Here is a 15215-nt window from a genome sequence, read left to right as displayed (position 1 = left end):
ATTAATCAACTCCACTTGGCAATGGATACTATTTTGTAAATGGTGTAGAAACAGAACAACAGAAAAAATAACATTTCTTTTCGGTCACACAATGATCCCGAAATGAAACATTAGGATGCGTCTGTATAATCTCAAACTGCCCCTGTCAAATCTTTCACGGGCGTCCGAAATACAAGCAATTTGACAGAAAAAAGAAAAAAGAAGGCCCGGCCCTCTGTGACAAGCTAATTGTTATGCTGCGGGAGTTCAAAAGGCAACTGGAAGGTCAGTGAGAGCACACAATGTTTACTAATCCATGTCTGACTCAGAAATACTGGAATCGCCGACCGGTTTCCTGCATGTCTTTCATAATGTCATCCACTCCCAACATGTAGTCAAATTTGTTATGTACAGATCATTATTACTTTTGCATACAATGCAACAGGTATTGAAACTGAGTCTGTCATCAGTAAGGTGAAATGATAACTGATGATCAGCATCTGAAATCATGATTGTCCTTTAACAAGAAGACAACAGTGAACTTTTGATCCCACAGTAGGGAAGTACAACATGTGATGATCTGAAGAAATCACCGTAAAGTGAAGCAACATTTGAATGTTTGTTGAACGTACAGTTTTCGGTTTACGATTGTTAATGTTGCTGAAATCCTGCAGCAACATATTCTGTGTGTCAGGGAAGTTTGAGTAATATGAATCAGTAAGCCAATCTTTTCTGGATTTATATTACTTTTATAACACAAGGTTTGAAAAATAAATTGCTCTGGCTCTTAGTTATTTGCTGAGGCAGCCTGAGTTTAAGAGATTTTTATAATGGACTAAATCACAGGCTACTAAAGGAAACTCAGAGAGCCCCCAGGGGAAGTAATACTGAATGCTTCTTTCATTTGAGCCTGTAACAGTTACATGGCTGTCACTGATTTGTTCTGTAAAATGCAGCAGATACTGAACTGCAACACTAAAAAAAGTGTTTTATTAATCTGGTGATATGTAAAGCAGACCTGCTGTGTTAACTCGCCATAATACCTCAGCAAGGCAGCGAGTACGCCAGCTGGGTTTGAGATGGGGCCGGCATCCGGCACCTCTAACACCATTCTTTTCACACTGGGGTGTCACTCTTTCATGTTCTTATGTTACATCAGTGTAAAATATGTTGCCTCTCAGTGGCCATCTGGAAAGGGCAGGTCTGGGCTGTGATAGTAAACGAGTGGATTACAGGGGTCAGTTTCTTGCTGGATGCACAAAGGGATGATGTAATGTAAAAGCTCTGTCCGGTAGCTGCATGCTAACAACATCTACTGCATCAGTGTTAAGGTGAAATCCCAGGGGTTTTAACTATCAGCTCTCCATGTCTGCTGGATTGGACACAGTGACAACACTGAATTTGGCATTCTGCTGCTTCACTCGGATACTGTAAGCCTTGGCCCTCCCTGATGGATTTTCCTGATCAGAGGGAAACTTGAGCAGAGAGAACCAGTTAGGTTGTACATAGTGGAGACTTGAAAAGCTAAAGAGGAAAAGGGGGAGGGTGGTGGTATTTTCCTGCATGCAGTCCTATCCTAAAACACAGGTGCAGCCTCCATGCAGCCCTCTCTGCCTTTGAGCATACCCCACCCCCTCTCCTCCCTGGAAAAGTGTTTGTCCATCTGATCCTCCAATAAATCATGATTATTATGGATTTGTCTTTTTTCCAACCTGTGATTTGCAGTGATGAGGCTCTGCAAAACGTTAGGCTATCTGGCGAGGGTGTAGCTCTGACAATGGGAGCTATTTGTTGGAAATCAACACCACAAAGTAATAAAGCATGTAAAGTATGTAAATGAAGTAGCAGTTCAATCCAGCTTTATTTGGGTTGTCAAAGGTGAAGAAACTTCTATCAAATCCTGCAGAACAGATAGTCCATATTCTGAAATAAGGCAAAAATATGGTAGCCTACCTATCACTATTCAGAAATGACGAGCTGGCAATGCATAGGCTACATAGTTTCACTTGCTTTCACAGAAAATAACACTCACTGTTTTTAACTCCAGTCTGAGGACTCTCCCAAAGAGAGAACAACTAGTAAGAAAAAGGGGGGTTTCACAGCTGAGATTTGGGGTTCCCAGCGGCGTCATGCAGAGCCGATCATTGTCTCTCTCACACTTTCTAACTAGCGATTTCACAACATCCAGACAGCGGATCGGGCCGTACGCAGCAGCAGCAGCAGCAGCAGCAGCTCTGCCCTCTGGGCTTTTTTCTCCCCGGCGTCGACCATAACCAACAATTTGGATTCAACGCGCGGATGAGGGCAATTACTGGACTTAATCTATCATAATGTCTCCTTTCCGATTGACCGATAGTCAAATGAGTTAAGCAATGGCTGCAGAGATCTGAGTCCCCCCGGGTGCGAGAAGTGGCTGTTTAAATGAATCCCAACTAAAAAGAAAAAAAGCACTTTCATTTCACCGAGACGCAGATCGGTGGACACCATGCACAGATTGTCGGATTTAACACTCAGAAAGCTACTGAGTGCGTTTGATTTCGGATTACAGTGACACACAGAACGAGTTTTTTTTAAGGGGGAGATTTTTTAGGAGTCTGCTTCCTCTCGCTCCTGTTCGCTGTCCTCCGGGTTCCCGCAGGACTCCCAAAGTCGCGGAGAGCCCATGCAGCCGCCAAGGTTGGTTTGTCTGTTAGTTGGAGACTTATTTAGAATTTTTACATAAACTGAGTTTACGCAGGAGTCTTGCCAGTTTTTGCTTTGCTTGCTGGGGTTTCAAACTGTACCTCTATGCCCTAAAATATGTGTAGCCTATTTTTCAGCCAGATGTACAGTCAGGAGAGCTGGATTTTTGCAATATTAAAAACTTGATCAATTTGGTTGATCCACAAAAGAACAAATGCGTAACAACTGTTATTTGACTCGTGCCTTTTAAAGTACAGGCTTAATTTGAAGCACTATTTTATTTAGCTTGCCATATTATCAGCATTTGTGACATCTACTCCCAATCAGAAATGCCGTTGAGGCTACTTCTATCTGACACGCAATAAAAAGGATGATCTTGTTCAGAGCAGTGCAACAGGACAAATGCGCCGGCTGGCTGCACGTTTAATACATTTGAAATCCTATGGCATGACAGCTTGCAATTAGACCAATAACCTAGCTGTCCATAAAGCTCACATGTAATGACAGGTTTGGTTGTCCTCATAATGCCATGTGCGTTTGTGTCATGATTTGAGGTTTCATATCAGAGCTCACAACAAGCGCCATCTGTTGGAAAAAAGGATCAGTCCGCTGTCACCGTCAAGACGGATAGATACATGGAAAAATGTAGGCTAGTGCACAAAAATGAACACTGAAGAGATGCAACAGTTCACGATTATTAGCCTACTTACACCAAATTTAGGTCAAGAAAAATGTCAAAACTGTGTCATGTTTGACAGGTGATATCAGAGATTTAAAGCAGCACCATAAAACGTTATTGGATTGTAGCTACCAACTGGATTTATGGAGTTTTGTGGTTGTATTATGTCATTTTTACCTGTCACAGAATGTGGAGCTTATGCTTTGCCTGATGTCTCTATAGAAATCTCTCTGTGGAGATGTTTCCTAATTCATACATGGTTTATCATTTCCCTACATGGCGATGTTAAACCCCATAGGTAAAACACATTCAATTAAAAAGCAATCCATTTTGATTGGTGAAGTGAAACCGATCAAAATTAGCCTTTGAAATGAGAATTAGGGATACAGCTTACCATTATTTCAACATTTGAAAAAAAAGCTGACTTGTGACTATTGTGATGCCAAAATGTTTTATAACAAATGACTGTTCTCAAAAAGACAATTCTAACACAAATAATCGGCTAAGGATTCAGGACCAATTCACCGACTAATTATATGAGCAGGGGCAAAACATCCTAAATTAACATCTTGGTAGTAAATAATGTACGGACATGTTGCATCTTTGTCTGCAAAGTCGCTGCAACAGGTTTCAAATGTTCAATCGGCACCATCTATTTTCAGGATGTGATAAAGAAACAATTGATCTGAGCTTTTTTTCTAACCAACGGTCGACTGACACATAAATCTGTCACACTTAAATATAGCCGCATCTTAGCTCTTATAGTTATATAGCTGAATTTCATTCTTGAGTTTGCTTCTGTAACCATTGTTTCGCTGATAAAAGCCAGAAAATATCCCACAATCCATCACAACAAATCATAAAGCAGCGTGTACCTTACAGCTGCAGTCATTCATTTCAGATGGGAATGCGTGGTATATTAGAGCTGGGAATGAGTCTGCACAGGGCCACCCTTGTTGAAAACATGTGTAGGCTCAGACCTCATTGTACACGAACGTATCCATCATCCATGAGAGGGACAGCACTCACAAAGACGTTCACAGCACTATGGAAAAATACTGCATAGCCAGTCAACCTGAGTGCACAGCCATCTCTCTGGGAGTATTTTGGTTTGAATTGCAGTAAAAGACAGGAGTAGTGTGTCATTTGTACATGATAATCAAAGGAGGTGGTATTAGAGGAGGGGATTGCTGCCTGCTTTTCTGATAGTGGAAATGTATTCAAATCCTTTAAAGCAACTTGCAAAACATTCTCCACATTGCTAAAAAATAACCAATTGGAAGCCACTAATTGTTGATGTGTTAACCGTACATGTTGGATTCCTTCATGTACTGTTGGGTGGTTTAAACTACATCAAGGCATCATGGTTGGTTTTGCAAGTTTAACTGTTATATGCTAGGTAACTGGAAACGAGTGCCATTAGTTAAAAGTACATTATTTCTGTCCAGCGCTGTGTCATTCAGAACACACAGCTCATTCTCTTTGTGTTTTCTCTAGCAATTTAACAACCTTAGGATGAGTTTATATAATATCATTACTGGCTTATTTCACAAAGTGGGTTAAATGGAGGTTATATTACACTATAACCCTTTCAAATCCAGTTCCCCCATTATAACATAACCCCATCACCTAGCCTAGTTTGTCAGACAGTCTGTCATATAGATCTGAAACTATTAGGCAATTAATCAATAGATGAATTGGCAACTATTTTGATAATTGTGGTTTTAGCCATTTTTGAGCAAACGTGTCAAATATTTGCTCATCAAACGTGGATTTAATGCTTTAGTCTAAATATCTTTAGGTTTTGGACTGTTGGTTGAAAAAAAATCAACCAATTTTAATCCGTCAAGTTTGGGAAACTGTTGATGGGTTTTACAGACAAATAAGTAGGACTAATCAAGAAAATAATTAGCGGATTAATTTGACAATGACAATAATAGTTAGTTTTAGCCCTAATTATTAGGGTTTCTAATCATGTCAAAAGTTTTATCGTATACGATATATTGATTCTTTGGACAACGATACGATCAGTGCAATCGGTATGAAATTATCATATGCCTATTTAACACAATCAATTACAATAATAATAACTCACAAAAAAACAACTAAAATTTGACTTGCCAATTTCATTACTGAGCTCTTTTAGACATTTAAATGAAAAACAAACCATTGTTTTTAATGAAAAGAAAAACACATAAAGCGAGAATTTCAAAATAAAGGCATAACTTAAAGATGATGATTTGCATCAACGATGTTGGATCGTTGATCATTGAATCAATATAGCTTTCCAGATTGATGTAGGCTTATCGTTACACCCCTACTGATTATGTATTCTGTAACAGCTTGTTCCAAATCTAGTTTATAGGTTACATGATGCTTACAGTGAGTGAAACATGTATACCAAAGACTCACCACTGCTTAATCAAATGTGAATATTCGTAATGTTTTATGCATAATTTTGTACACATGTATCCAATATTAGCCTAAGCCTGACAAATGTGATATCTTTAGAAACTTTGGGATCTCCACTAGAATATAAAACAAAATTATGAGGATTTTGGCTGCAATGCATGAGTTAAATTGACCTAGCAACCAGTGGGTCTGTGGGATTGAAGAGGTTAACTTGGCTTGTAGCCACCATTTTAAGTGATCTAGGCTCAACGTTACATATGACAGGTTTAAACATGGTTATGAGTGCTGATTTGATGGGTAAAAGCAGACATTTTACAGCTCTTTGAGAATAAACTTGATGACTGTTTATATTGATTGGTTGTTCTCCTACTCTTTCCTCTGCATTGATCTCTGTACACATGCTCTGTGAAGGGATTTCCTTTCACATTTTCCCTCCACAGCGAGGTTATGGCCGCAAATCAAACTTTTCTTAAATGGCGTTGTGGACTACCACTTTGTGGGTCTGGAAGACTCGGTCTTCGTCGAACAAGTCTGCACATTATAGTTGTAATTTGAAACTTGGAGAGGGGGGTTTAAGGGCAGAACAGGCAGCCGTGATTGGTTTAGTGTGTCCGCTGGCCCACAGAGGCTGCACCTTCTCGACACTCCCTAAAAGGAAGATATATTGCCTGGCTGCTTCAGCCGTTTGTCCTGCACTGAGTGCCGTTGACTTAGCTAGCTAACTCTCATAGCGAAGCTTGCAAAAAAAAAAACGTTTTACCAGTTAGTGATGAGATGAAAGGACCGACTTCAGACCTCCTTTATGGACTTGTGTTTTCTCAACAAGGACTCGGTAGTTCTAACTCTTCTTCTCTGTCCTTCCTAAATCCGGTTTGACCAGGGAGAGGAGTGAAGTGCGACCCCGAGCTGGATGGATGGTTATGGGGAAAAGAGGAAGACCCTCGGCGCTAGACGTGTGCAGAGTCCTCGCGGTGTTTCTCTCACTCTTCCCCTCCGGTAAGATGCCACTTTTAACTTTTAAATTCAAAAGTAAGTAAATAGTAAAAGTTGTACACGTGTAAAAGAGAAGACGAACCTCTGGCATGTCACCGATACGTTGTTGAATTTTATAAGCCATAACGTAACCTAGTTAACTTTAATTAGCTAGCTATACGTTAACTCTACTTTTTCAAATTGCACCAACGTTGCAAGATTCGGTCCCTATTTATTAGCCGAGATATTTTTATAATATCCTAATTGAAGTAGATCGAGTTACTAAGGCTACATTACAAATGCGATTTTTCCTGAAGTCAGCAAATTGTTAGAAAAAACAAATATAGCGAATCCGTTGGAATCCCATTAAACTCAGTACAAAACTGATTAAAATCTAGCTACTAGCTAGATTACATAGATTTAGGACGAAGCGCTATACGTGCATACGTCTGGAAAAGGTTAAAGGTTTGGAAAATATTTCAACAGGCTTGAAAGTGAACAACTATGGTATTACAGCGCACTTTGACTAGTTCAAGTAACCTAGTACTAGTCAGTGTTTTATTGTACTTTTTACTATCCACGTTTGGGTCTTTAGGTGCAAAGACAATGTGTGTGTGTGTGTGTGTGTGTGTAATAACCCAACTTTAAGTTTGGTCATTATGCAAGAAATTACATTTTGAGATTCTTTGATTGTTGCCCTTGAAACCTTTTTTTAGCGAGCATGCTGGTGGATTATGGTTTGAATGTGCCTGTTCCACCATACGATCTAAGGTCTTTCAAAAGGTCCAGTGAACTGCAGCAGCCAATGCTAGTGTAACGTTAGATTAGACACCCATAATTTTGCGTTTTAATTGACCTATTATCCTTGTAATTTGACAATGCAGTGGTTGCAATGGGTCACTTTTTGCAGTGGGGAAACCTCATTCAGCTCACCTTGCACGTTTGCCAACCCCTTATCAGTTTTCCTCTTAAGTCACTTACTGTCAACAACAAAGTGATAATGCACTGATAGTTGAGATAAAGATTGGTTTATTGCCATCTATCAGATGGGTGGTAAATAGAGAGCGATGCGGGGGTTGGAGAGAGCTGCGGTGAAGCTTTGAGGAGGGATATTGTTTAAAGTGTGACTTCAAAGTGTTGATATGGTTTCCCCCCTTGACACTGGCTGAATGTTCTCACAGCCCTACTCAAACGAATGCTCTATTAGTGGAAGGTAATACTAGTCAAACATAGTGTGGCAACATGGCATCCTGATAAATGTTTGAAGAACATTTCTGTAAAGAGTTGGCCGGATGTGGCAATAAAGCTGGAGACAACAATCTACGGTCAAGCAGCGTTAATTATCACTAAAGGTGTAGATTAAGATCTCAAATGGCATTTTTTTTTTACATAAACCAGAAGCCACTGGGTGCAAAAACAGTTTCAAGTTTTGAAAATATATAGATTTGAAAAGATGTTATTTTATGTGGTGTACAAACAAAACTCATCATATATTATGGCGTTTTCCATTTTTTATTTCTTTTCTCTAGCCTTTTATTGTGTTTTATGGGCCTACATTTTACTAGGTACTAGACAAAACAATGTGGAAAAACATAAAAAAAATACTGCTTTGTTATTATTATTATAATATGTATAATTAGAATGTAAGAATATTATGACTACATTTGGCTCTGCAGCCTAACAATGGTTGTGTGGGTATTCATTATAAGTTGAAAGATTCTTGATTATTCTTGCTTTAGATTTAGTATAATGTAAATCTGTGTTTTTAAACTATTCTCCATAACAGCCAAAGTGTATTTATAGCTTTTTCTGTGTCACATTCATCTTTCTAAATGACATGGTGGCCTCTGGTTTTTCTTCTTTTGCTCAAACTGTATCTTGATCCTCCCTGACAGTGAGTCTGCAGTGCAAGATCCTCAAGTGTAATTCTGAATTTTGGGCCTCCACCTCGATCTCTGGACCGGAGGAGGAGTTTTGCACAGCGCTGCGAGCGTACAACAGCTGTGTACGTCGGACCGCACGAACCTGCAGGGGGGACTTGGCGTACCACTCCGCCCAGCATGGCATAGAAGATCTAATGACCCAACACAACTGCTCCAAGGAGGGGCCGACATCCCAACCACGTGCCCGCACCCCACTTCCTCCTCCACCCCCGCCACTCCTGCCTGACAGCCAGGAGCGCTCCGACGGCCCGGAAGTGTGCCAATATGAGCGCAGTCTTCCACGCAACACAGCGCCGCCCAACTACACTCACTGTGGCTTCTTTGGAGACCCACACCTCAGAACATTTGGGGACGAGTTTCAGACGTGTAAGGTGGAAGGAGCCTGGCCGCTCATCCACAACAAATACCTGTCTGTCCAGGTGACCAACACTCCGGTGGTGCCAGGGTCTCTGGCCACCGCCACGAGCAAGGTGGGGCTCCTTTCTGTTCACCCTTTGTGCTTGTCAATATAGTCTACTTAGGTCAGAAACAATAACTATTGATCAACAGTCAGTCAACTAGGGCTGTATCTAACAATTATTTACATTTATAGACTCATTTGCTGTTTATTTTATCCAATTATTAAGAAAAATTGTCTATCACAATTTCCATGGGGAGATCTTCAAAATCTACCAACAGTCCAAAATTTTTATTGAGTTTATTATCACATAGGACAAAGAAAGGCAGCAAATTCTCACATTTGAGAACCTTGAACTAGGACATTTTGGGCATTTTTGCTTGACTAATTAATCATCAACTGACTAGTCGTTTCAGCTCTACCATCAACAGAAAATCATTCAGCAGCTATTGTGATAATCAACTAATCGTTACAGTAATTTATAAGGCAAAAATGCCAAAACATTTGCTGTACCAGCATCTCAAATGTGTATTCTTTTCTGTTTTCTTTTATTTTAAAATGAACAAATGCATCTATGATCAAGATAATCTTTACTTGCACCTTGCTGTATTGATGTATCATATTTGTTGTTTTTGTGAATTTTTTGTACAAAACATGTGGTTGGTATTTTTTGTTTGTGTGGGTCTCTTCTTTCGTGTGGTTTGTTTGTGCGAGCTGTTGTAGGGCTGCTTCTCTGTCAAACTGTGGACTCTGGTTAGTGTTTGGATGAGGTCCATAATGACAGATAATGAAGCCAACCCCAGCTCAAAAGCAAAGATCTTGATAAGCTTTATAAATGATATGTTAGCATTAGAACAGCAGTGCTGCGTCAAATGTTAACACAAGGCTCCATTTTCACTTTTAACAGTAGACAGCTCAGGCTGATGTTTGTCCTACTTATTCTGTAGCTCACACTGAGCACATTAAGTTAAGAAATGTTGTGTCTGTACATAACTGTAGGTATTTTGTCTGTGTTATGAGATATTTTCTTTCATAGCTTCATCAGCAGTGCAATCCTACTTATAGTGATTTTGTTTAATGGTACATTGGATGGCTGTGTCTGAAATGATTTTCAGTAGAACTTGAGGTCAAAAACAAAGAGGTAGGAGTATTTGTAGTTGGCAAACGTTTGGTCCAGATTTGGCAAAGTTTTGACAGCAATGATTGTGGATCTCAGCCACTTTGCGGCGTATTATAACTGAAGTATTTAGACTAAGGCATAAAAGGACTTTGTTCTTAATTACATTCATTGAAAGTACAATTTTCTGCAATCAAGGTTTCTTAATGATACTCTATTAAACATTTGTGGGTTTTTTTTAGCTTTTAAAGTAATGGCATTTTTTGTATTGCTATTCTTGGAAGCAAATGAGACAGCTTTTTTAAAGATCTTGATTCTGGACAAAGAGAAAGCAAGGCAGCAGCCAATGCCACCTGTGCAAACAAGGCCCCTCTGGTAAAATATCTGCATTAGCAGAACTCGTTGTTGGTGGATTGCTCTTGCTACAGCAAATAAAACTGTCTGGTTATTTCCATCTTCATTTTGATGGAGGGATAATAGAGGCATTTTTCTTTTGTTTGTTTTCATTAAATGCTTTAGGAATGAGCCAGTGAAAAAAACAGAAGTTAATGTAAGTGGGAATGGATAGCCAAGGTTTAGGGGAATTGAGACAGAACTGGTGCAGCAGATGGATATTCAAGCTAGTAGAGTATTCCGTAGACCCCCCCTCCCCCCGTCCTCTTTCCCAATCAAGCAGACATCGGAGTCCCTATCCTGTCCTGGTATCGCTGCTTTGACAATGGCTTATTGGTGTCCTGATGAAACCAAGCTTGCAGAGTCCTGACCACCAGTCTCACTTAATTAGCTACAGAGTATATCGCTCTGTCCTGGCCCAACGCCACTCCCTGGAGCATAGTTCTGGGGTTCACAGGCAGGTTTTTCAGCACTATGAATGGATCGTCTTTGTGTCTGCAAACTGAGGCCTGATTTTTACATGGCCGAGACTCATGTTTTTTGAGGGCGTTTACCTTGGCCTCCCCCATATTGAGGCAGTGCTGAAATATGACACTTAAGTGGGATGGTGGGGTAGATGGCACCTATTGCACAAACTTGCTCTTAATGCAAAAGTAGAAGCACTTTCCTTTCTAAATCTGATGTTTACATTTACTGCAGTCCACTAGGATTCTGAAAAACCCAGCAACTGATGACTGCAGACTTGCATTTGTGAGAATCTTAAAGGCACATATGATCATTTATGCTAAATGTAAATTGCATTTCTTTCTTTCTTTTTCTGTCCTCCTGCAGTTGACAATCATCTTTAAGAATTTCCAGGAATGTGTGGATCAGAAGATGTACCACGCAGAGACAGATGAGCTGCCAGCTGCATTTGCAGATGGCTCCAAGAACGGAGGGGATCGGCACGGAGCGAACACACTGCGCGTGGTGGAGAAGGTTCCTGGGCAGCATGTGGAGATTCAGGCCAGGTACATTGGAACAACCATAGTGGTCCGGCAGGTAGGACGCTACCTGACCTTTGCTGTGCGGATGCCTGAGGAAGTTGTCAACTCTGTGGAAGAAGGTGATAACCAGGACTTGTACCTGTGTCTTCACGGCTGTCCAGCCAACCAGCGCATCGACTTCAGGAACTTCAAAGCTCGAGCAGCGGAGGCCCAGATCGCAAGCAGGACGAGGAGCAGCACCGCGGCACATGGCTTTACCTACCAGTCCGCTAAGGTCAAGTGCAAAGAGCGGCTCCCAGTGGAGGACCTGTACTTTCAGTCCTGCGTGTTTGATCTCCTCTCCTCTGGAGACATAAACTTCACCATGGCAGCCTACTACGCCTTTGAGGATGTAAAAGTGCTCCACTCAAACAGTAACAGACATCACATCTTTGAAAAGGATGCTTTTATTAATAATGCAGCACAGAGGGTCAAAGATTTTCATTCACTCCTCTTCCTCAATGTCCTTGCTGTCTTATTGTGGATTGAGTGTTGCACAGTTCATCTATAGTCCCGTTTACAACAGTATCCTCGTGGTGTATCTGTCGGTGAGTTTTAGAGTACCATTGCTGTGTCGTACATCGAATCCTCTTTTTGGCTCTGGTTCTGTGACATCCCAGCCCTGAGTCTCATTTTAGTATTGTCATGTCTTGACTTCAGTCTAATGACAAGACGAGGTCCCCGTGCTCCCACCAATCATCACGTGTCTATTTAGCTGCTTCATAGGACTAGTCTTTGATGAGAGCAGCGGTGAGAGAGCCCAGCTATACCAGAGCTCAGGATATCCACCTGGGATTAAATCCCACATTCTCACCGGGCCTGCATGCCTATGGGAAGCCGGACAAGATGATCTTTTGCAGAAAGAAGAGTTTGCTGATCCTCCCTCCCTTGATCCACTCATTGGTGCCAAGCCAGTGAAGCTCTCCGTGGTTCATGTGGCAAAGCGAGAGGACCTGACAGGGGCTTTTGTTAACCTAAGGCCAGAAGCAGCTCTATGTTTGATTAGTTTCCAGCTTTGGAAAAGCCTGAGCCTTTTGGAGGAAGCACTCAGCCAAAAGGATGTCAGAGCAGCGTCTCCAGTTGTCTGCTGTGGAGATTAATGGGTCATATTGTTAGGTTTGTGTGTGTGTGTGTGTGTGTGTGTGTGTGTGTGTGTGTGTGTGTGTGTGTGTGTGTGTGTGTGTGTGTGTGTGTGTGTGTGTGTGTGTGTGTTTGTTAGTACAATATGTGTGCAGAATTCAGAATCTGTGGTTGATTTTGTGTGTTTGTGGGTGCCGGAGTCCAAAATTGAGATAATGAACCTCCAGTGGGAGAAATCTTTCCCATGTCTTTCTGTTGCACCCAAAATGTCAGAAATAGAAAAGACGAGGTGCTCCATAGTCTGTCAAAATGGCCTCTAAAAGCCAAGTAACAAATCCCAAAAGGGAACTGATAAAAAAAAAGTCTTTTCATTTTCAGTGTCATACAGCCTTTCACTCCATTGTTGATCAGATAGTGTTTTGTGTTTTACATCTGTAATGTGAATGTAGCTAACAAGAAAAGCAAAAGAACGTTATGGGCACTCGTTTACAGACAGTAGTTTAGCCAATCAAACTAAGACACCTCTTTGATAACATTTTGTGAATTTAATTCTCAATTTCAAGTCTCAGTGGTGTAGTTACTGTTAGTACTAGCTGTAAAGACATCACCACTAGTCAGTTTAGCATGTTATAGACTACCAGTGTGCTGACCTGACTGTGGCTTTGTGCGTAAATGACAAGCATATGTCTGTAGACGTGATTTCATGGCTTAAGTCATTGCCAAAGAACAAGCCCTTGTGCCAACATTTCCCTCACAACTGAATTTCCATCATTCAGTCTTAAACAATTCACATTAGGGGGGTTCTTAACTGTATATAATTTGTGTTTGTGGGTGAATTTGCAGTACAGTAACACATTGTTAAAGCTGCATTAGTTTCTGTTTTAGCAGTCTCACCTTTGCTTTTTTGATCTTTGGCTCTAAACTGCAGTATCTGATAATGTGTAAGTTATCCCTTGTAGACACAGTTGCTACTCGGACTCAGTTTTAACGGTCATATATCCTTTACACTGAAGTATTCGGCAGACCTTACTACTGCTATTTGGAACATGTATTGGTGCAGTTTGACTACAAATAATCATACAAACAAATGATTGTAATGTTGAATCTTGTGTTAATAGATGTAATTTGTGTTGTGAGTTTTGCAGTATATGGTTCTACAAGTGAAATGTGAGATTGTACATATGTTTTGTGAGTTACAATTTGTATATTACCAGTTGTGTTTTAAATTTATCACTCCTGTTTTTGTACATCAGATGTTTTGGTGAATGTGAACCTTTTTTATTTGAAAAGGGATTGTTGCAAAAATATGAACACCACAGAACAAAATATTCTTTACTATATATAAAGTATACTCCCCTATTGTTGAAGTGGAGAAAGTGATAAAATCCTGGTTGTCATCACTTTATATGCAGGAACATGTTCTGGGGTGTTCATGTTTTTGAATTTAAAGCACTTTATGCTTTCTTTTACAGTTAGCTCTTATTTTTTTTGTTTGAAATTCTATGTCAGACTTTTAATGGTAGAAAAGATTTTTAAAAAATAGCTGAATGGGAAATGCCAGAAAGATCAAACTGTTTGTATGTAAAGCAAATGTGGTGCCACATGCCAGCTGTTTATAATGTAAATTATTTATTGAATAAAAGAAAATGTCTTGTTAATGAGGTGCCCTCTTGTCTCAGTTGCTGTTGCTGTGAGAGCAGGTTTTGAAATTCACCATTACATACATACACCTGCAGTGTTTGACTGCCCCCTGCTGTAAAGATGCAGTAGTGAACGTGAGCAGATGTTTCTGGTAAGAAACCTCAAGACTGATTTTAACTTGTGAGTAAAAAAAATCTACAAAGTCTTTTTAAAATGTAAAACTTAAAAGCTAAAACTTGACTTTAGAAATGTTGTAAGTGTGCGTTTTCAGTGCAGACAATTATGGGACTACAGTCATGTCAACCCACAAATGCCTAGCTCAAGCTCTGACTCAGCCAATAGCAGACCTCCAAACATGTCCACTTCCTGTACCCCTTGTCATGATTAAGACGCATCTAAGATTATGCATCAGTAAATTTTGGCATAAAAGAGGAAAGCTTATATATGAGAGTTACCTAACAATTATGTTGATATTAATATGGTATTTGAGATATTACTTAACATATTAAATGAGTTAAAAAATATAGTGACCATTTTCAGTGACAGCTCTTCTTTCAGTGACAGTTTTTCTGTAACTGAAAACTCAGAGGGTGACGTAAAAATGAAAATGTCCATAATTCGTTTTCTGGTGACTTTAAATATTTAGAAATAACAAATTTACTTCTAATTTTGATGTTTTATTTATCTTCCTTTAAACTCACCATAATGATTGTATTTCACAACTCAACTAATATGATTGCATTTTTTTATAATAAAGTTTGAATTGTTTAACATTATACCACTCTTAATTGTATGAATAGGATCATAATTAAATGATTTATAATTTTGACTCATACATTCCAGTCCTGAAAACCTATTGCCTGTCTTTGCAGTAGAGACCGCGTGATGATGAAAT

General features: G+C 39.9%; 1 protein-coding gene across 1 annotated transcript; it reads left to right on the top strand.

Moving 5' to 3' along the window:
• Nucleotides 1-2641: 2641 nt before the first annotated feature.
• On the top strand, nt 2642-14337 carry rgma (repulsive guidance molecule BMP co-receptor a). Its single transcript, XM_032524470.1, has 4 exons — nt 2642-2655; nt 6633-6748; nt 8620-9137; nt 11406-14337. The coding sequence occupies exons 1-4, from the start codon at nt 2642-2644 to the stop codon at nt 12108-12110; spliced, it is 1353 nt and encodes a 450-aa protein (XP_032380361.1). The 3' UTR covers nt 12111-14337.
• Nucleotides 14338-15215: the final 878 nt, after the last annotated feature.

Source organism: Etheostoma spectabile, chromosome 8, assembly GCF_008692095.1.
Source record: "Etheostoma spectabile isolate EspeVRDwgs_2016 chromosome 8, UIUC_Espe_1.0, whole genome shotgun sequence".
Taxonomy (NCBI): Eukaryota; Metazoa; Chordata; class Actinopteri; order Perciformes; family Percidae; genus Etheostoma; species Etheostoma spectabile.
The sequence above is the reverse complement of the archived record's forward strand: the minus strand, read 5'-3'. Positions and strand labels throughout refer to the sequence as shown.